At 36.5% G+C, this 21,248-nt stretch overlaps 1 protein-coding gene across 2 annotated transcripts; it reads left to right on the top strand.

The window, feature by feature from the left end:
* The first annotated feature begins 140 nt into the window (after positions 1–140).
* On the top strand, positions 141–20,358 carry LOC106129273 (zinc finger protein 189). Of its 2 annotated transcripts, none has more exons than XM_060947244.1 (18): positions 141–759; positions 1,050–1,278; positions 1,946–2,232; positions 2,992–3,145; positions 3,643–3,800; positions 4,218–4,361; positions 4,920–5,107; positions 7,353–7,524; positions 8,369–8,440; positions 8,674–8,787; positions 9,152–9,241; positions 11,582–11,687; positions 12,385–12,452; positions 13,123–13,214; positions 14,115–14,235; positions 14,534–14,710; positions 15,110–15,288; positions 15,668–20,358. In XM_060947244.1, the coding sequence occupies exons 1-18, from the start codon at positions 634–636 to the stop codon at positions 15,786–15,788; spliced, it is 2,598 nt and encodes an 865-aa protein (XP_060803227.1). In that variant the 5' UTR covers positions 141–633; the 3' UTR covers positions 15,789–20,358. The 2 variants fall into 2 exon arrangements, with proteins under 2 accessions (XP_060803227.1, XP_060803226.1); XM_060947243.1 differs by having other exon boundaries at positions 15,665–20,358.
* Positions 20,359–21,248: the final 890 nt, after the last annotated feature.

The following is a 21,248-nucleotide window of genomic DNA, read 5'->3' as shown; positions in this document are numbered from 1 at the left end:
AAATTGATTATGTACTGACTCATTAGAATATATAATCCTGATCATTCAATATGACTTAATCAAGACTGACTGATTAGGATGAATCAAAGTGAAGACTACAGTCAAGAAATTAGAAAAAATATTAAACCACAAACAATAAAATGGCGTCCGGTTTTTAGTGTGTGCGAAGGTGAATTGTTTTCATGATATTGGAAAATCTAAACAGTTTTATGTAGATTTTCGTAGATAAATGTTATGTTAATGATAAATGAAATGTGTTATTGTACTAGAAAAACTTATGAGTGTGACAATCACTTGAAACTATGTGCGTGTCGATGTCGCTGACTTTCGTGTGTAGCGTCGTTGTCTTGTGCCGCCTGTAACATTGAATTGATTAAATCAATTCGGAATAAAATCTTGGAAGAAATTGATTTTTCTCGCCCTATTCCGATCATTATAATAATGAATATACTCTAGTATTATCGTTTTGTCGGCGTTTTTATTGATGAGTGCGTTGTGCGTTAGTAGTTGTGAAAGTGTACATACATGCTCATAATGTTGAAACTGTCATGAGTGTTCATGTTTACCATCAAATAGTGGATTTGTGTTAGTGGGTTTTTTTTTCGATGTTTATTTAGAATATAGGCAGTGAAAATGTGTATGCCAACGCCGAGCAATGTCTCGGGCTTCGGGTATTCATGGGGCTTTGCAAGCTCCGCGGACCCTACCAAAGGCGAGGTGGATACGCCTAGCAGTTTAAGTTACACCATCGGAAATAGTGTAAGTATTTAAGTATTGTATTATAAATGATTTCATTCTGCAATTAGAATACATTTGTGGTTAAAAAATGTTTGGTATTTATTCCAAGAAAGTTCCAAGAACTGTATTCGAAATAACTTTGTCGAATATACACCTCTACCACCAATATTTTATTTGCAATTCTAATAAACTGAATTTGTATTAGTACCATGGGATATTTATATTGTTTGAAGTGATTCTTTTTTGACGCTGTCTGAAGTAGAGCTATGAGTTATTAAAAATAAATATTTACCTGTATCCCATACTTGCAGGTGTCTCCTGAGACAACTATGACGGTAATGTCCCACAAAACGCCACAAGTACAAGAGAAAGTGGGCAATGTCACCGTGGCCTCGGTGTCTAATACGGCAGCTCAGGTTACGCGTGTTGTGACCACTGGGACTCCAGTGCAAGGCCGGAGAGCCATGTTTGTGTTCAATGATACACCTGTGCATACCATAAACAGGGTGTCACAACAGAACCAGACTGCCACAATACATAGTAAACAAAATTCCTTAAATAATTTTATAAGATAATATGTTGTCTTATTTTTATTCCTTTTTTAATGTAACCAATAAGATCAGCATCTTATGAAGGGACATACATACATTAAATCAGGTCTTTATCCCTTGCGGGGTAGACAGAGCCAACAGTCTTGAAAAGACTGATTCAGCTGTTTGGCTTAATAGTAGAATTGAGATTCTAATAGTGACAGGTTGCTAGCTCATCGCCTGAAGTAAAGAAGAAGAAGAGAATTCAAGAAATTTATTGTAATATAGATATAGATAGTTAATTTTCTTTAATTAAAGTTATTGAATTCATCTAGATTTTGGAAATTTTGCTCAAGGGCTTTCTTAGTCTTGCATATTTATTTATTAATGTACATTAAGAAAACAAAACTGTAATTTAGACTAAGGAATACTTTGAACTGATGCTTTTTAAAACAGTTTGATATAATCAACTACCCTGTACTAAAATGATAGAATTCAAATAGTGACAGGTTGCTAGCCCTGTTTAAAAGCCTATCTCTTAGTCACTTTTCACAACATCCATGGGAAAGAGATGGAGTGGTCCTATTCTTTTTTTCTATTGGTGCCAGGCACCACACAGCCCGATTGTAGGGAAAAATAAATAATTTTGAGTTTATTTTATGTTCTCTTTATTCCAGCTGCGAACATTGGCACAAAAACAATCATGACACCACTAGGTCCTCTTCAGTTGACTGCAGAAGAATGCAACGAGATCCTGATGAAGCGGGCTCTTCAGGCTCAAGGGATCTCCACTCCGTCTGTTATAGATGCATCCCAGTTGAACCATACATTGTTGAATGGTACTATAAAGACTATCAATGAGGCGCCTGCTCAACAAACAGAGGCGATACAGACGAACACAATTCAACAGCACCACCTCTTACATACTAAACAAGAACCGGGAACTACCAATAATTCTCCTAAGGTAATATTTTTATTCTAACAAGTTCTGACAAATGCAGCAATCTGTTTAGAATCTTTTAGCTGTTTCCCTGTCTAACTATTGTCTCCTAAGGTAAATCTAGCATTATTCATAACATGCAAGGTTTAAATCCTGAAATCCTTGCTAGAAAATAATAAGAATTATAAGCAATAGACTTATAACTGGGGATGCTGATAACCAGAAAAGGTGGAGAGAGAAATCTGGACTGACTCCGGGTCTCCTAAACATTGTATTGGAGGGTGCAATGAAAACATGCAAAGTTGACAGTTGAGAGACATGGCTAGAGTTATAATTAACTAAATGATGGTCTATTTTATAATTATATTTCTACATACATACATACATACATACCGTCACGTCTATATCCCTTGCGGGGTAGACAGAGCCAACAGTCTTGAAAAGACTGAATGGCCACGTTCAGCTATTTGGCTTAACGATAGAATTGAGATTCAACTAGTGACAGGTTGCTAGCCCATCGCCTAAAAAAGAATCCCAAGTTTGTAAGCCTATCCCTTAGTCGCCTTTTACGACATCCATGGGAAAGAGATGGAGTGGTCCTATTCTTTTTTGTATTGGTGCCGGGAACCACATGGCACTTTACACAATTATATTTCTATTTTGATATATATCAATTTCTATAATAAACTGATAGCAGTTTAGTCCACCCATAGGGGTGGGGGAGTAGTTCTTGTATTTTTTTTCTATACATTTAGAGAATGCAGTTATAAATTATGTTTTCAGACTGTGTATTCACAAACAGAGCTGATGAACACCAACACGGTGATGACCACGGTGGCCCCCGCGGCACCCAAGGAACGGCCATATTCTTGTGATGAATGTGGCAAGTCTTTTCTGTTGAAACACCATCTCACAACTCATGCAAGAGTTCATACAGGTGAGATGAATCATATACACTTTGGAATCATTCAAATCAGATAAAAAGAAAAGCATATATTGTTATTAGAGTAAGCTGGAATTGTTTAAGTCTATTTTAATTGATGTTGGCTTAATTTGTATAAAAAAAACAATACACAAATATAATTAATGAACTATTACATGATCTGACATTTCTTTATGCATAAATGATGAAAATACTAAACTGAGATAAGATGTGATATGTATGGCAAACTAAGTTTAAGGTGCCTAAAAGTGCCTAACAATTTAAAATCAACGAAAATTGTTTTCAATTAACTAAAATAATTTTAAATACAGTAGATATGTCAAACAATCAATTTATAAATTAAAGTTTTATACAAGAGCAATTTTTTTTTTTATTCTAATAAATAACATAATAACAGTCATAACAAAAATGTGTCAACAAAGTTTTAGCAATATATTATATGGAAATACAAAGTAATGGTAATTATAAACTTTATATCTTTCTCTCTACAGGAGAGAGGCCTCACGTGTGCGTACATTGCGGCAAGGCATTCGCCAGGAAGCACTGTCTCAATACACATCTGTTGCTGCACTCCGCCGACCGGCCGTACCGCTGTCACGAATGCAAGATGGCGTTCACGCTGAAACATCATCTGGTTACACATTCACGGGTAAATCAATTATAAAGTTATTCTTACGTAGTCTTTACACAGTCACGGATAAATAAGTTATTCTATGATTAGTCTTTTCTTATAACTAGAAAAAAGAGAAACAGTTTTTTGTTGCCCCAATGCTTCAAATTTTGCTTTTTCAAGTCGCATCAGCAAAATACGAAGGCGCAGAATAGCGAAATGTACTGCCGAATGAAAATAAGGATCTTGTCTCAAGTACATTAAACTTAAAATGCATTAACAAAATCGACTCTTGCCATCGCGTTCATAATAGCGGACAGTCTGCTGCTTTCTTTTTATTTACTTTTACTTTGGCTTTTGCCCAGGAACATTTGTGTATAAAAGTGGTGGTGATAATGTAATACAAAAATAAATTATTTCAAGAACACCAAATTTTTTATTTTTTTTTATTGCTAGGTCCACAGCAGAGAACGTCCGTTCGTGTGCGGCGAGTGTGGTCGGGGGTTTCCCTTGAAGCGACATCTGGTGACGCACAGCAAGTACCACGCGGGGGAAAGGCCTTATGTCTGCGGGGATTGTGGCGAGAGCTTTGCGCAGAAGGTACGTATTTTTTGTCATAAACCCATATTTCTGCATGTTAAATTTGGTCTCCCTGTCTGTAAGGATTACACAGCTAAATGGCCGCATTTTACTTTTAACAATCCGTCCAATCTAATAACAATTAATGAAACTAGACAGATCTTTTTTTCAAAATAGTATACAAGGTATGATTAAGTGACGTTTTCAAAATGACATGTCGCCATCCATCGACCATCGCCTAAAAGAAGAATCCCAAGTTTATAAGCCCACGACATCCATGGGAAAGAGATGGAGCAGTCCTATTATTTTTATGTATTGGTGCCGGAACCACACTGCACAGACTTTCCAAACAAGTTGAATAACTAGAATCTCAATTCTAATTGAGCCAAATAGCTGAACGTGGCCATTCCGTGTTTTCAAGACTGTTAGCTCCGCCTACCCCGCAAGGCATATAGACGTGACCATATGTATGTGTGTATGTATGTATGTTTTAGCCAATTTGTCTTCGGAACCTTAAAAGGAAAGTTATGTCACGAATGTTATTCCATAGCGCACGAATGTCAATGATACGTTCCGCAGGAGCACCTGGTGATGCACAGCCGCTTCCACGGCTCGCTGTCGCCGTTCGTGTGCGGCGACTGCGGGCTGGCGTTCGCGCGCAAGTTCCAGCTCGTGAACCACGGCCGCGTGCACGGCCGCGTGCCGCACGCCTGCCCCGTCTGCGGCAAGGAGTTCCTGCAGAAGCGCACGCTGGTGGCGCACATGAAGTCAGTACGGTTATCTATTATGTACATACATACATACATACATACATATGATCACGTCTATATCCCTTGCGGGGTAGACAGAGCCAACAGTCTTGAAAAGACTGAATGGCCACGTTCAGCTATTTGGCTTAATGATAGAACCGAGATTCAAATAGTGACAGGTTGCTAGCCCATCGCCTAAAAGAGGAATCCTAAGTTAATAAGCCTATCCCTTAGTCGCCTTTTACGACATCCATGGGAAAGAGATGGAGTGGTCCTATTCTTTTTTGTAATAGTGCCGGGAACCACACGGCACTATTACAAAAAAGATCTATTATATATCTACAATATCTACATTTGTCAACAACAAGTGACTACATCTTTCCCCTTGAACCGTGCCAGTCACTACATCTTTCCAATTGAACCGTGCCAGTGGCTACATCTTTCCACTTGAACCGTGCCAGTGATGACATCTTTCCAATTGAATCATGCCAGTCACTACATCTTTCCAATTGAACCGCGCCAGTGGCTACATCTTTCCACTTGAACTGTGCCAGTCACTACATCTTTCCAATTGAATCTTGCCAGTGGCTACATCTTTCCAATTGAACCGTGCCAGTGGCTACATCTTTCCACTTGAACTGTGCCAGTCACTACATCTTTCCAATTGAACCGCGCCAGTGGCTACATCTTTCCACTTGAACCGTGCCAGTCACTACATCTTTCCAATTGAACCGCGCCAGTGGCTACATCTTTCCACTTGAACCGTGCCAGTCACTACATCTTTCCAATTGAACCGTGCCAGTGGCTACATCTTTCCACTTGAACCATGCCAGTCACTACATCTTTCCAATTAAACCATGCCAGTGGCTACATCTTTCCACTTGAAACGTGCCAGTGGCTACATCTTTCCACTTGAACCGTGCCAGTGGCTACATCTTTCCACTTGAACCATGCTAGTCACTACATCTTTCCAATTGAACCGTGCCAGTGGCTACATCTTTCCACTTGAACCGTGCCAGTCACTACATCTTTCCAATTGAACCGTGCCAGTGGCTACATCTTTCCACTTGAACCGTGCCAGTGACTACATCTTTCCACTTGAACCGTGCCAGTGATGACATCTTTCCAATTGAACCATGCCAGTCACTACATCTTTCCAATTGAACCGCGCCAGTGATTACATCTTTCCACTTGAACCGTGCCAGTCACTACATCTTTCCAATTGAACCGTGCCAGTGGCTACATCTTTCCAATTGAACTGTGCCAGTGGCTACATCTTTCCACTTGAACTGTGCCAGTCACTACATCTTTCCAATTGAATCGTGCCAGTGGCTACATCTTTCCAATTGAACCGTGCCCGTGGCTACATCTTTCCACTTGAACTGTGCCAGTCACTACATCTTTCCAATTGAACCGCGCCAGTGGCTACATCTTTCCACTTGAACCGTGCCAGTCACTACATCTTTCCAATTGAACCGCGCCAGTGGCTACATCTTTCCATTTGAACCATGCCAGTCACTACATCTTTCCAATTGAACCGCGCCAGTGGCTACATCTTTCCATTTGAACCATGCCAGTCACTACATCTTTCCAATTGAACCGTGCCAGTGGCTACATCTTTACACTTGAACCGTGCCAGTGGCTACATCTTTCCACTTGAACCGTGCCAGTCACTACATCTTTCCACTTGAACCGTGCCAGTGGCTACATCTTTCCACTTGAACCATGTCAGTCACTACATCTTTCCAATTAAACCATGCCAGTGGCTACATCTTTCCACTTGAACCGTGCCAGTGGCTACATCTTTCCACTTGAACCGTGCCAGTGGCTACATCTTTCCACTTGAACCATGCTAGTCACTACATCTTTCCAATTGAACCGTGCCAGTGGCTACATCTTTCCACTTGAACCGTGCCAGTGACTACATCTTTCCACTTGCCCCGATCTCTTCTTACTTCTCTTGCTTTGTCAGTGCTTATAGTTGACATTTCGCAAATTATCTACTTTCGAAATGTATTATAATTACTGTTAAATTACACAGGTTTTAATGCGCGCCACTGCCAATTTACTTTTTAATAGACTCACGAATATTAGACAGAAGCTGCTTCGTGTAATACTTCAATTACCTATTTCTGGATTATCATCATAGGCGGACGATGAACCAAAAATTGATACAAACCTCGAGAATGATTTTTTCAAGACTTCTCCGAACAAAAAGTAATAAGAGAATTGCTGATACCAAGTACCTACTATAAATTTTCAGGATTCACACAGGCGAAGGCGTAGTAGCTTGCTTAGAATGCGGGGAAGCCTTCAAATGTAAAGAAGAGTTGACACAACACTGCAAACTCACGAGGCATTGTCTCACCACGGCGACAGCGCAACAAACACAGCAACAACAACAACAGCAACAACAACAACAGGCGCAACAACAGGTAAAATGACATAACATTTTACAGAAGGTGAAGGTGATGTGTGAATTTGATTTATATCTGTTTAGACATGAAAATCATAATAAGTATTATATATATAGTATTATAGCTTTAACACCGCGTGAATTTCACGATGTCAACAAAAAACGCTTTAATTTTGAAAGTGTCAAAAGAATACAGGTTTTTTGCAAATCTAACTAGAACTTTAGTTTTTACCGTTATGAAAGGAATCTTAATTAATTAATTATATAGATGTGATATTTCAAGAAGAGGTAACAAACAAACAAACTTACTTTGGGATAATATATTCCAATTGTAAAATATAATTAATTATACATTAATTCACTCCTCTGAAGGGGTAGGCAAAGATTACATACCATTACGATCCCTGTATATATATATGTCTTTCGCTTCATCCACATTCATAATTCTTTTCACGCAAACATTTTCTTCGTCGCAGTCTCTACTGACTGACTGACTCTATGTCTGAGAATAATAATGTCGCGTCACACCAATTTAATATTTTTGTTAAATAATTGTTATGGTATGTCAAAAGAAGAAGAAGAAGAACAAGCTTGTATGAAGAGAGTTATGAATGTGGACGAAGCGAAAAAAGTATGCAGAGATCGTGGCAAGTGGAAAGAGGTAGTCTCTGCCTACCCCTCCGGGAAAGAGGCGTGATTTTATGTATGTATGTATGTATGTCAAAAGAGATCTCATTAAAAACCCAAAAAAAAATTTTTTTTTGCCTTCTCATGCAGATAAAATCGGTCTTGACATTTCCAGCTATTGCTGGGTATATTGGAGATATTTTGTGTAGTAATAAATATGTTTTGTGGTTGTGTAGGCGCAACAACAAGCCCAACAACAGGCTCAGCAGCAGGCACAACAACAAGCTCAGCAACAGGCGCAACAACAGGTGTGTTGAATGTTGTATTATTTTGTATCGTTTGCGACTTTGCCTGTGCCTATAAATATCCAAAATATTGTACTTTTATATATTTTATTTTAATATGAAGACAAATAGTCAATTTGGAATAGCTAATAGCTAAGTTAGCTAGCAAAAGAACCAATTTAATGTCCTCGCAAATAAAAAACTTAAGTATGTGCTGTAGGTTTTCACAATAAATAAATTAACCATTTTGTTTGCAGGCACAACAACAAGCACAACAACAAGCGCAACAACAAGCGCAACAACAGGCGCAACAACAACAACAACAACAGACTGTGATAAAACAGGACGATTTCAAGCCGCAAATCGTACAGGTTGTTAAATTTTACACTATCGTGAATAATTCGGGGCGTAGAATATAGTTTACTTTTTCTTACCCTGCGGTTAACGTCAACGATATAGAGAGAAAGGGAAGTCATATGCATTGTCAACTATCGGGAAAAAGGGGCTTGGAAAAAATCTTTAGACTAACTGCTTCTTTGTCGTAAAAGTTCACTATCTGTTATGGGGAAAGAGTAGTAGCCTATAGTCTTCCTCGGAGTCAACTATGTAACAAATTTATAATAATTAAATTCGTTTCAGTGGTTTAGGCGTGAAAGCGTAACATACAGACAAGAATTACTTTCGCATTTGTAATATTAGTGAGGATTTATAATTAATATCCCGTTTATCTTGCAGGTCATTGGTGCCGACGGCCAAATAGTGAGTGAAGCGAAATCGTCTCCGCAATATGTGTGTCCGGAGTGCGGTTCTTGTTTCAACACGAAGGTGGGTTTAGTTGAAGTTTTATGTTCAAATTATTTACTATAATTGGAAGTTGATTGTAAGATATGGGTACTACCAATCTGTTTTTGTATAATTTTTACTATGTTATGTATTGGCTGTGTGTGCAAAGGGGAACACGTAAAGATGCAACAGAGGTTTTATACTGAAGGAACATTAATATTATTTGAAATCATATCGTTTTTTTTTGAGTTTTGTGGTGGCCAGTGGAGTGTTTCTTTTTTATTTTTTATTGAAAAAACATTAATTTTAACTTATTCAGATTTCAAATCGCGTCGTATTTTTTTTGGGTCATGTGGTGGCCAGATTTATTTTTGAAAATTTACGTTTTATAATGTTCTAAATTTGAATTAATTTAGGATTGTTTTTATGAGAAAATAAAGACTTAAAAACCCATAGTGGTAGAAAATAATGCAGACGGGAGTTTTACTTAATTGTAAAATAAAGCACCAATAGCAAGTCGGCCCACTGTACATACATATACACGCCTCACGCATACACTCACTAATAGCGTGACAGCCGGCCGCCATTACATTATAGATTATCTCGCGAATGCAACTTTTCTGTCACTCAAACATGCATACAACGCCGGCATTACGATGGCACACTATTTCTGCTACTTCTTTTTTTCTATGTCAATATTGACCCATATGTGTTGTGAAAATGTGGACTGTATAATTTGATGAAATAAAATTGGTTATCACTAGCTGTGCCCGCGACTTCTTTCGCGTGGAATAGTGACTATGAGCAGCGTTTTTTTAAAAATATATACTTATTTTTATTTTTGGATCATAATCAAAGTCATTTTGGGTAGCTAAAAAACCTACTTTAATGGCACGGCGCGGTTCTCGGCGCGCTTTATATACCCACGCGTGCAGTCGTCGTATGCAACCGACAAACGTCCATCCTAAGCTGAAACGCGATTCCTAAACCGATAATTTTTATTTAACTTCTCTATAAAGATATTTATTATTAAAAGATATTAATTATTAAATTAAAATTATTATAAAGTTTCAGTATATTATACTAACAGAGAAAAAAAGTAGCTGAATAGTTAATAGAATTAACTCTTACTAATAATATAAACGCGAAACTTTATATAGACGCATATTTGTTAGTCTTTCTCGCAAAAACTACTGAACGGATATGGATGAAATTTGGCAAACAGTTAGTTTAGGTTTGGATATAACAACACTTATGTTACTTTTTACCGCGGGATAACATCTCAGACCCACGGGAAACTGGAAGGAATCTGTTCGACATTATTCTTAAAATTCAACAGCTTACAAACTACCTTCAGCCGTAAAAGAACAATGTTTTTTCATTCCCATGGGAGTACTATGATTTCCCTCGGTAAATTATTCTTATAGTTTATGATATCAGCCTAAACTAACTTAAGTAGAAAGAATTTAGATGAGCCCTTTTCATTTTTTTCCCATAGTAATCCAGTCAATTCCAAGGTAATAAGTAGCTATAACATATTCTATTAATTATTGTAATTTACCTATCTAGTAACAATAACAATGATCGACGTCGTTCGTTGACCGGAACAGGCGTTAAAAAAACAATAAACTACCGATTCCCATGGGAAACGGATGTTTTCCCGCGGTAAAAAGTAGTCTTTGCGCCAGGCTCTAAAATATGTCGGTACAAAATTTCAACCAAATCCGTCAAATAGTTGCGGAGATTAATGGTGCCTATGTATAAGCATAGAATAGTGTTCGACGTGATTCTTTAATTTGACATAACTTTTTTATTTATGAATCGATTGACATGAAACAAACACTAAAGCATAACTGAAGCATACCACAATATATTCGTGAAAACCGCATCCAACTCGGATCAGCCTTTTCTGAGATTAGCGTGAACAGACAAACAGACAAAAAAAAAGTAAATTACATTTTGGGTTCGACATCGACATAAAAATAACCCCTGCTATTTTTTAATTTTTATTTTCAATGTACAGACAGCACTTTTCTACAGTTTTATTATATGTATGTATAGATTATGAAACTAGCGACCCGCCCCGGCTTCGCATGGGTGCAAAATTATAAATGTTATTATACATAAAAACCTTCCTCTTGAATCACTCTACCTGTTACAAAAAACCGCATCAAAATCCGTTGCGTAATTTTAAAGATTTAAGCATACAGACAAACAGACTAAAATAGCGACTTTGTTTTATACTATGTAGTGATGATATAACTCGTGAACAGTCAGTCGAATTGGTAATTTTTAATTGAAGTTAGTGACATACTAAATACAAAAGAAAATATAAAACAAAAAAGGTTGTTATGTAAAGTAGTTGACTGTATTGTCCGGCAGGAGGCGCTGTCGCTGCACGTGCGGCTGCACGCGGGCGACCGCACGTGCGTCACGGACCTGTGCGCGCTCACGGCCGCGCTGCAGCCCGGCCTCGTCGCGCCGCTCAGTATGTGCTGCCGCTTACATTCTCTTGTTGTTGAAAAAATATTTTATTGAACTGCTGGTTTTTTTTTTTAATTGAATTGATTCTTATATTTTAATTGATTTGTATTTTTTTACATACATACATATGGTCACGTCTATATCCCTTGCGGGGTAGACAGAGCCAACAGTCTTGTATTTTATTGAACTGCTGTTTTTTTTTAATTGATTCTAATTTTTTTTTATTCATACATATGATCACGTCTATATCCCTTGCGGGGTAGACAGAGCCAACAGACTTGAAAAGACTGAATGGCCACGTTCAGCTGCTCGGCTTAATGATGGAATTGAGATCCAAATAGTGACAGGTTACTAACCCATCGCCTATCCCTTAGTCGCCTTTTACGACATCCATGGGAAAGAAATGGTGTGGTCCTTTTCTTTTTTGTATTGGTGTCGGAAACCACACGGTACTTATTTTTTTAATTGAATTGATTTAACTTTTTTAATTCATTTGTATTATTTTTATTGAATTGATTCTAAAGAAAGAAAGTCTTTGTTGCAGCCATCAATACTTAAATCTCTACACAAGAATTTAGATGATTTATATTATTTGAAATTAAGTAGTTACTCTTAAGATCTGGCACGCTCGAATTTTGCGCAACTAACAAAAATACAGGTTCCCAGAGTCTTATTGATGAATTATTATTTTTTAATTTCAGATCAACCCATCCATACAATACTATCATCGAATCCTAGTAGTGTTGTACATACGCAAGTTATAGCTACGGTGAGTTGAACGTAAATTCCATTTTATTGGTGAGCAGAATAATTGTAAGTGCCGAAAATAGTGCTATTATCGAACCAAACTGAATTCGAATTATTCAAAAATTGTTTTTAAGAACAGTGAGAGAGATGATTAAATGTAATTTTTGGGTATATACATAAATATTATTACGTCTTTATCACTTGCTGGACTAGTTAACAGTCAGACTAGTTAAATAATATAAGGCCGCGTTTAGCTATATGGCTCAACTACAGGCCGCCCGCGACTTCGTCTGCATGGAAACCCCATCTATCCCGCGGGAACTCCGGGATAAAAAGTAGCCTATATGTTATTCTGGGTCTTTAGCTACCTAGATACCAAATTTCATCGTAATCGGTTCAAAAGCTTTTGCATGAGAGTAACAAACTTGACATACTCACAAACTCTCGTATTTATAATATTAGTAGGATAATGGAATCGAGATTCAAAGTAGTGACAGTTTCCTGCTTACTCATCGCCTGAAAGAAGAATCCCAAGTTTTGGGTATATTAATGGGTTTTTAGACGTAATTACGGTCTTTTATATGCTTCGAATACTTAAATGGTGGAATTATGTTTAGAAGATCCTGTATATAGGTTCCCGTTTTTATCTTTCAGTTAAGGAACTCTAAAAACGGTTTTTCGATCTGTTACAGAATATAGCGCAACCCCGGCCTAAGATACACTTCTGCGTGGACTGCGGTAAAGGGTTCGCGGCGAAACATGGACTACAGGCACATCAAAGGAGGTGAGTTTATTAAAGTCCCTATACCTTTTTTTATAATTAACTAGCGACCCGCCCCGGTTTGGCACGGGTAGCGCTTATACATATTAAAACCGTTCTCTTGAATCACTCTTATCTGTTAAAAACACAGCATCAAAATCCGTCGTGAAGTTTTAAAGATCTGAGCAATTGTACATACATAGGTACAAACGCGGGAGAAGCGACATTGCTTTATACTATGTAGCGATGATTATATGTACATACTTACCTTACTTTACCCGCAGCTTCACCCGCGCGAATTTAGCGATATCTACAAAATGCGACGAATTGAAATTTAACTCCATCTGAAAATAGGAAAAACAGGCGAAATTAGCACCTACATACTACAAAAAGCAACGAATTAATTGCCATCAACAAAAAGCGACTAATTTAGCGACCACCTACAAAATAATACAGATATTTCACAAATCCCACGGAAACAATAGTTTTTACCGGGACGAAAGTTACCCTGTGTCCGTCTCCAGAATAGATAAATTCAGTAGATAATACGTGAGGAGGTAACAAACAAACAAACAAACGAATTTTCGCATTTATAATATTAGTTGATATGTATGTATGTTACATACATATACATACATATAGTCACGTCTATATCCCTTACGGGGTAGACAGAGCCAATAGTCCCGAAAAGACTGAATGGCCACGTTTAGCTGCTCGGCTTAATGATGGAATCGAGATCCAAATAGTGACAGGGTGCTAGCCCATCGCCTAAAAAAAAATTTAATCGCAATTTCATAAGCCTATCCCTTAGTCGCCTTTTACGACATCCATGGGAAAGAGATGGAGTGGTCCTATTCTTTTTTGTATTGGTGCCGGGAACCACACGGCACCGGTATGTATGTTAATTAATTTCTTATTGCACAGACACCCGGACGGTAGCTGTACGCTGAGGACGCACGTGTGCAACCAGTGCGGGAAGGCGTTCTTCCAGAAGAACCACCTCATGCTGCATCAGAGACAACACATGGATTTACCGCCTAGAAATGTAAGATTTTTACATACATGCATATAAATGCGTCTATACGTTCTGCCCTATTCAAGTAACTCTCCACTTAATTATTCAATGGTTGACTGGAAGTGATCCCTGAATGGGATATGTCTGCGTTTGTATATTTTGTATTACAAATTTACTGTATTTTTGTGTTATCTCGTATGTACAAAAAAAATATTAGTCTTATTATGTTACTCGGTTTCTACTCAGAGAAAAGCATTAGCGTTTTTTGTAAATTATTAAATTGTCAAGTAAATAACAATAATAAATAAATAATTATTCATCACAACAGACGCAAGCGCAACAGCAAGCGAACCAACAGGCGCAACAGCAGGCCCAACAGGCGGCGCAACAAGTCGTGCAACAAGTTCAGCAACAAGTACAACAGCAGGTGCAACAGGTCCAGCATCAGGTGCATCAGAACAGGCTCGAGTTGCAGGAGGAACAGCAGCCTACGCATATACAAGTGGTATGTAAACTTTTTTAATATGAATCCATATCCATCTATATCCCTTGTGGGGAAGACAGCTGACAGTCTTGGAAAGACTGATAGGCCACATTCAGCTGTTTGGCTTAATGATAGAATTGAGATATAATTAATGACAGATTGATAGCCCATCGCCTAAAAGGATTAAAGGATAATGCCAATGCTTAATTTTAAAATCAATCTCTTAGTCTGTATGACATCTATGGGAACGAGATGCTATTCTTTTTTTGGTGCCGTGAACCACACCTACCCCGCAAGGGATACAGACGTAATTTTATGTATGTATGTAAAAAAATACACACTGAGATTTGCGATAGAGTTCCAAACATATCGGTTACAAAGTGGCAGATATAAAACGTTCCCATCTCATTACTCCACCAGGTAACAAACAGATCAGGGCAAGTGATCGGCAACCAGATAGTGGTGGGCGGCGTGGGCGGCGTGGGCAGCGTGGGCGGCGTGGGCCGCCGGCTGGTGGCGCCGCAGCTGCACATCATCGGCCGCGACGGGAAGGCCATAGCCCATCTCGCGCACAACAAGCACAACAGACATACAAATAGGTAATTTTAAAGGTTGAAAAGAAATCATACGTGCAACTGAGAAGCTGTAGTCTCTGCTTACAGCTCCAGCGCCCGTAGCTGATACCCGCGACGCCGTTTTTACATACATACATATAATCACGTCTATCCCTTGCGGGGTAGACAGGGCCAACAGTCTTGAAAAGACTGATGGGCCACGTTCAGCTGTTTGGCTTAATGATAGAATTGGGATTCAAATAAGACCACTTTTGATTCGGAGTCGCAACGGCTAGGCCAAAAATAGTATTTACTAATAGGTTTTTTTTTGTTATTTAGCTCAAGTCACTTTTAACAACACCCTTTTGATTTGTTCTCTCTTAGAAATCACAACAAATATATAATGTTTAAATATTTCTAGCAGTGACGTGAAAGAAGTAACAAGCGGCCTGGTCCTCTCAACGGGACGAGGCACAGAGCTGATCAAGTATGAGATCTCCATCCCCCCGCCCACGTCAGTGGTGCAAGTGCAGCAGTTGGACTGAATAAAGCGGGAGTTTGGTGAGGAATACTCCTGACGAAACTGCCAATGGGATCCTAGTGAAGTGAACCAGAATGTTAATTAAGTGCTTTGGAAATAGTGGTATAATTGTGACAACTATAATTATGATAAATAGTGTTGCGCGTTAGGAACAGTGGCAATATTGTCCGGGCTGATGAAGAAATAATCAAACAAGGTATAGTTAACAGTGATTGTAAGTGTAACAAGTTGTAATGATAAGACAGAGTGAAAACCAGTGGTTGGCTGTTCAAGTTAAGAGGATGAGCAATTCCAAGCCTTTGTAGCTTATATAGAATTTGTAACTGAAATGTCGGAATAACTGACACTTTCACACACAATGTTTTGTTTTCAATTTAATTCTTTTATTATCACGTCTATAATATGATATTGCATTGACAGCGTTTTGACTGTGTAAAATGTGCATTCTCTGTACACAAGCATGACCATATAATAAATAATACCAGTCCGTATTTTACATCAACATAATATCACAGTGAAAAACATTAACTTTGTAAATGAAATGTGACAAAACTAACGTAATAATTACACAAAACATTGCTAGCTATAGTTCTGGAAACCTTGCAACGATTAAAAAGTAGTGATTTAAATGTGAAATAGTTTTTATAGATGTGGTCTTCCTATGAATTTGTATAGCGCACTTTTTAGTGCAATAAAACAATGCAGTATTTGTTTAATGAAATTCAATGCAGTGTCATAGTTCGTCGGTATGGGGTTAAGTTATAGAAAGCAATTTGATGGATAACATGAATTTGATGTTGATGGCATTGGAAAGTTTATGTTGTTATTTTTCATAAACCGCATCGAAAATGTTGTTTTATAGACTGCATTATCAATAGACAAACTATTTAACATATTTTGAAGTGATTCCACATTTTCAGAGTCTGACAGGGTCGCTTTGTACTATTGTTTATTTGAGTCTTAGGGGATGTAAATAAAATAACTGTTGAGATGATAACTTCACATACTTATTAAAATCTGAATAAGTGAAAGTTATAGTGCGGTTCAAGATGTTATTACGAGAGAAGGTGCCTGACTTGGTAAAGACTAAGCATGGATTTATTGCACTTCAAAAATTCAATTATTATACCATAGTTTATAGCAAAACCTGATAGCCTTGTTTTTTATTTGTCTATTGAATTTGAGTTAACTACACACTATTGTGTATTTATAAAATGAATTACTCTTAACTTCATGTTATCTGGCATATATTAAGCTATACTGCCATAGCAATTGTAGATCTACTTAATTCACGATGGCAATAATCAGATTTATATACAGTCAGTGTTGTATTATACTTAAACAGAGTGTTCTAAAATTTAGAACATTGTAGGGACGTTGTAAAAAGACAGAATACCATGGTTTCTTGTAAATTAGAATAGATTTAAGGGTAGTGTAGTTATTAGAGTAGCGTACTTGTACATATCAAACGTTTTTTAATGGCGCCGATTGCGATTTTTGTAATTAAAATGAAAAATGTACAATCTCACTGTATGTAACGCATTTAGTTTTCTTTTTAAACATATTTTTAAAGGCCTCGTCGAATAAGATTCATTTAAGTACATAAATATATTATTTTGCGTTTTTTTTTTAATGAGAAATGGCAAGTGATTGTGTGCAATTCAAATTCGAAATCAAATTATGTTAGATCTGAATTTTCATGATATTTATGTAGTATTTTTGTGTGATCAATTTGTCAGCTTTTTATAACATTAAAAATTAGGGTCTAGTGGTGTGTTTTTTTTCCATATAGATTTCAGTGTAAACTATATTAGATTGGACAATTAATATGCGTTTTCCGTCATTAATAAAACGTATTTTTTTGTTTTAAATTTTATTTACCATTTTTTTTTAAATTTTGGTATAAGAATGTTTTAGAAAATTTATGTACATTGTCTTAATTTCAATAGGATGCATACCACTAGGTTTGTCTGTAGTCTATGGTTCAAAAGTACGACTTTGGAATTTGTTGTGTATCTAGTCTGTGATAGGGATGTCTATATCTGTCTGGGTTTTGTCTAAAGGGATCTGGCGGTAAACATTGTCTAAGATTCAAATTATATATTTGTGTGTGTCTTGTATGTTGTTAAGTGGCGGCGTGACTCGATCATTTGAAGAATGGTTGACACTAGCTTATTTTATTGGTCTTTATGCAAACAACGTAAGTGTGAAAAAGAAAGAAATATTTTTTGTCTTTCAAACGTTCTCATTATTGTAGTTAAGAAGTGAAATTATTGCTAGGTCTGTGTTTCAAATGATCGAGTTACATGTTTGCGGAAAATATGTTGGCTTGTTTTAGTCTTCCATTCAACGAAATATTGAAAATGTATTATATTGAGGTTAATAAATTTTGTACAATTGTTTAATGTAAATCAATCAAATTCTTATAACATTTTGCTAGCATATGGAGTGAGGCCCTTGGCTTTGTTTGTACAGTGGCCTACTTGTAAATTATATGGAATGAAACAGGTGTAGTATCTATCCAATGAATGAATTGTTAACAGGTATTGTTTAATTCAATGGTGAATTTACCTATCCTTTTTCAAATATCTAAGCACGTTATTAGCTCCTTCGTATTGAAGGAACTGTACGCATATGTATATTTTACTATGTAGCCCATTGTACATATAAGGTTCTTTCTCTGACTGCAGACTAATGACTTTATCGTGATGTGACATCACTTCAGGTTGTTCGTACTTGTAACAAAATCATGGTTACAATATGAAACAATAGACAACTGTTTTTTTTAATAACAAAACATGGTATTATATTGGTTCCTATTGGTTCCTCATTTATAATCATTCTATATGAAGTCGGTTTCCTCAATCTGTGCAAGAAAAAAAAATAATTCTGTTGAATAACAGGTACTCGTATCAAAACAAATTTTCTAAATTATACTATTCAGATATGGTTACTATGAATTTGGGCTTATAATGTTTCTATCGAAATCTGAAAGTGATATAGCTATAAAGACGGATAATGGAGGAACTTATAGTTTTCATACTAATATAAAAATGTTTATTTTTGTCCATCTTTTATATCCAAACCGCTGAATCGTTCTACATGAAATTGCATACATAAAGTGTAGAGTACTTTTCACGAAAACTGATGCGAAACGTTGGCCATCTTACAATTTAAAGGTTGATAGTAAGCCATAATTTTTTTTGTCATCATCTCAAGTTTGCCTTACATGGAGGAAATATATGTTTTTAAGGAATGTACCACGACACGCATGTTGTTCTTTTATTGCATAAGACGGCCTCTGTGGCGCAGCGGCAGTACGCTTGTCTGTGAGACCAGAGGTCCCGGGTTCGAATCCCGGTCAGGGCATGATGAGAAAAGAACTTTTTCTGATTGGCCTGGGTCTTGGATGTTTATGTATATAAGTATTTATTGTAAAATATAGTATCGTTGAGTTAGTATCTCGTAACACAAGTCTCGAACTTACTTCGAGGCTAACTCAATCTGTGTAATTTGTCCCGTATATATTTATTTATTTATTTATATTTTAAGACATAGTTTATAAATATTTGCGAAATTGTAACAAAAGTCAATTTAAATTCGAAATGTGATTTTGAAACCGATAGTTAAGGATGTTTCTATCAACCTTCCTCCCGGATAGAATAGATTACCTCACAAGCTGCGCAAACGATGAACGATGTATATTTTACTTCTTTGTCGCTCATAAGCAACTGCCAACTGGCTACATTGATAATATTCCCATCACAGAGCACGTATAATGTCGCTTTGGCTTCTTTTTTGTTCTTTGTGATTTACATTTTTAAAATTAAGTTCATCCGTTTAAACGTAAATGACGTTTAATGTACAGAATTATAAATTAGTTTGTCATTAGAACTAAGCATGTTTTGCCCAAGATATTTTTCTACCAGATTATATTTCAATTGTATGAAAACTTAACAAAACCTAGTAAAAACTGATAAACATATCACATTAGTTGCCTCCCGAGATAGGTGACTAAATCACTCACCTAATTTAAAAAAATACAAATAATCACCTCCTTGCTAATTTATCTATGGTACATATTTTATGTAAGTTTATTATTTGGTATTAACATTATGTATTTTATAATATTTATGTATGTTTATAAATAGTTGTATGTGTGCAGTACACGCCTGTCACCCTTTCCATCATGTCTCCTATCTCGGGGTCTACTGGAAGAGATTTCTTTTGAAATAAGCAAAACCTATGTAATTATATTTCTTATGTTTATCATTTTCGATGTTTTCTGTGTACATGAATTAGTAAATAAATAAAATAAATATATTATTTGGCAGTTGCTTTTGTATGACCCTAGTTCGTTTGCTCAGCGTTTACTTAATAAGTTTCAAAATAGACAGTATTAATTAGAATTTTCCACAGTATAGTATATTGAGATTGGTAGGTCCATTTTATTGTTATCTTTTGACCTTCGTTGGATCTTGACAAGTTGTTTGCCATTTATTTACTTGTACATATATATATAGTTGATATCTATAATTTTTTATATTAAATGAAAATATACATGCTATAATCAGTTCTTGTGTGTTATTTTTATGTTATAATATACCCGAATTGTCACAAATCCTTCATTTTATAAAAGCGTTTACTAACTGCTTTTTATAAGGTACCTACATAATTGTGTTTCGTGCAGTTTTTGCAAACTTCAACATACAAAGTCTTAAAGCTGTGAATGTATTTGACATATTGTAACTATGATGAGAGAGAGTTTTAGCCTACGTGTACTTAACCCTGTGAATTCATCTTAATTCCATCATGAGTTTTATCTAATCGTGGCTTCTGAAGTTGTATGGCCGTATTGATATAGCTGTATGCCCTTATGGGGTAAAGACGTTCTATTTATGTAAGTGTAGTAATGAAAAAAAAATGCTTTTCTTTTTGTAGGCCTGGTAACGTAGGCTTAATAGTAATTTTCAAGCCTTGAGTACTAGGGTTTTTTCAAAATATTCGTGTGGTTTATTGCGGCCGCTCCCCGGGGAACATTTATGAGGCGACATGTATTTTGTGATATGAGGCCACGAAAGCTAATCCTATTATGCGATATGAGTAAACCCATGTTAGAAATTAAATATTTTTAGAAGCAAAATAACGCATCTTTTTTTTAAATGAAAGCATAGCATTAAAATCTAATCGGTAATTGGTCGAACCGCTTGGATTGACTGGAATCTTACGAATCCGTTAATTTATAAATTTACCACGATAGGTCGCAAATTGATAAATTTTCGAAAATGTGAACGTAAGATAATACAATTCATCTCTCATTTGGAATCCTACGAGATAAATATAAAACTTCTAGAAAATTTATAAACTGTCGATTTTGTTATCTTTCGGTAACAGACATAACCAAAGATGACATTTTTGACGAAGGAAAATTAAAAATAATGATAAAACCTTTCCAAATGGCACT

Source organism: Amyelois transitella, chromosome 13 (genome assembly GCF_032362555.1).
Source record: "Amyelois transitella isolate CPQ chromosome 13, ilAmyTran1.1, whole genome shotgun sequence".
Taxonomy (NCBI): domain Eukaryota; kingdom Metazoa; phylum Arthropoda; class Insecta; order Lepidoptera; family Pyralidae; genus Amyelois; species Amyelois transitella.
The sequence above is the reverse complement of the archived record's forward strand: the minus strand, read 5'-3'. Positions and strand labels throughout refer to the sequence as shown.

Bases quoted from the DNA above. Each gene is read 5' to 3' on its own strand.
- LOC106129273 (XM_060947243.1), top strand. From the start codon at position 634: ATGTGTATGCCAACGCCGAGCAATGTCTCGGGCTTCGGGTATTCATGG. The intron at 11,688-12,384 runs GTATGTGCTGCC...TTTTAATTTCAG, and splicing joins CGGCCTCGTCGCGCCGCTCA to ATCAACCCATCCATACAATA. The intron at 12,453-13,122 runs GTGAGTTGAACG...GATCTGTTACAG, and splicing joins ATACGCAAGTTATAGCTACG to AATATAGCGCAACCCCGGCC.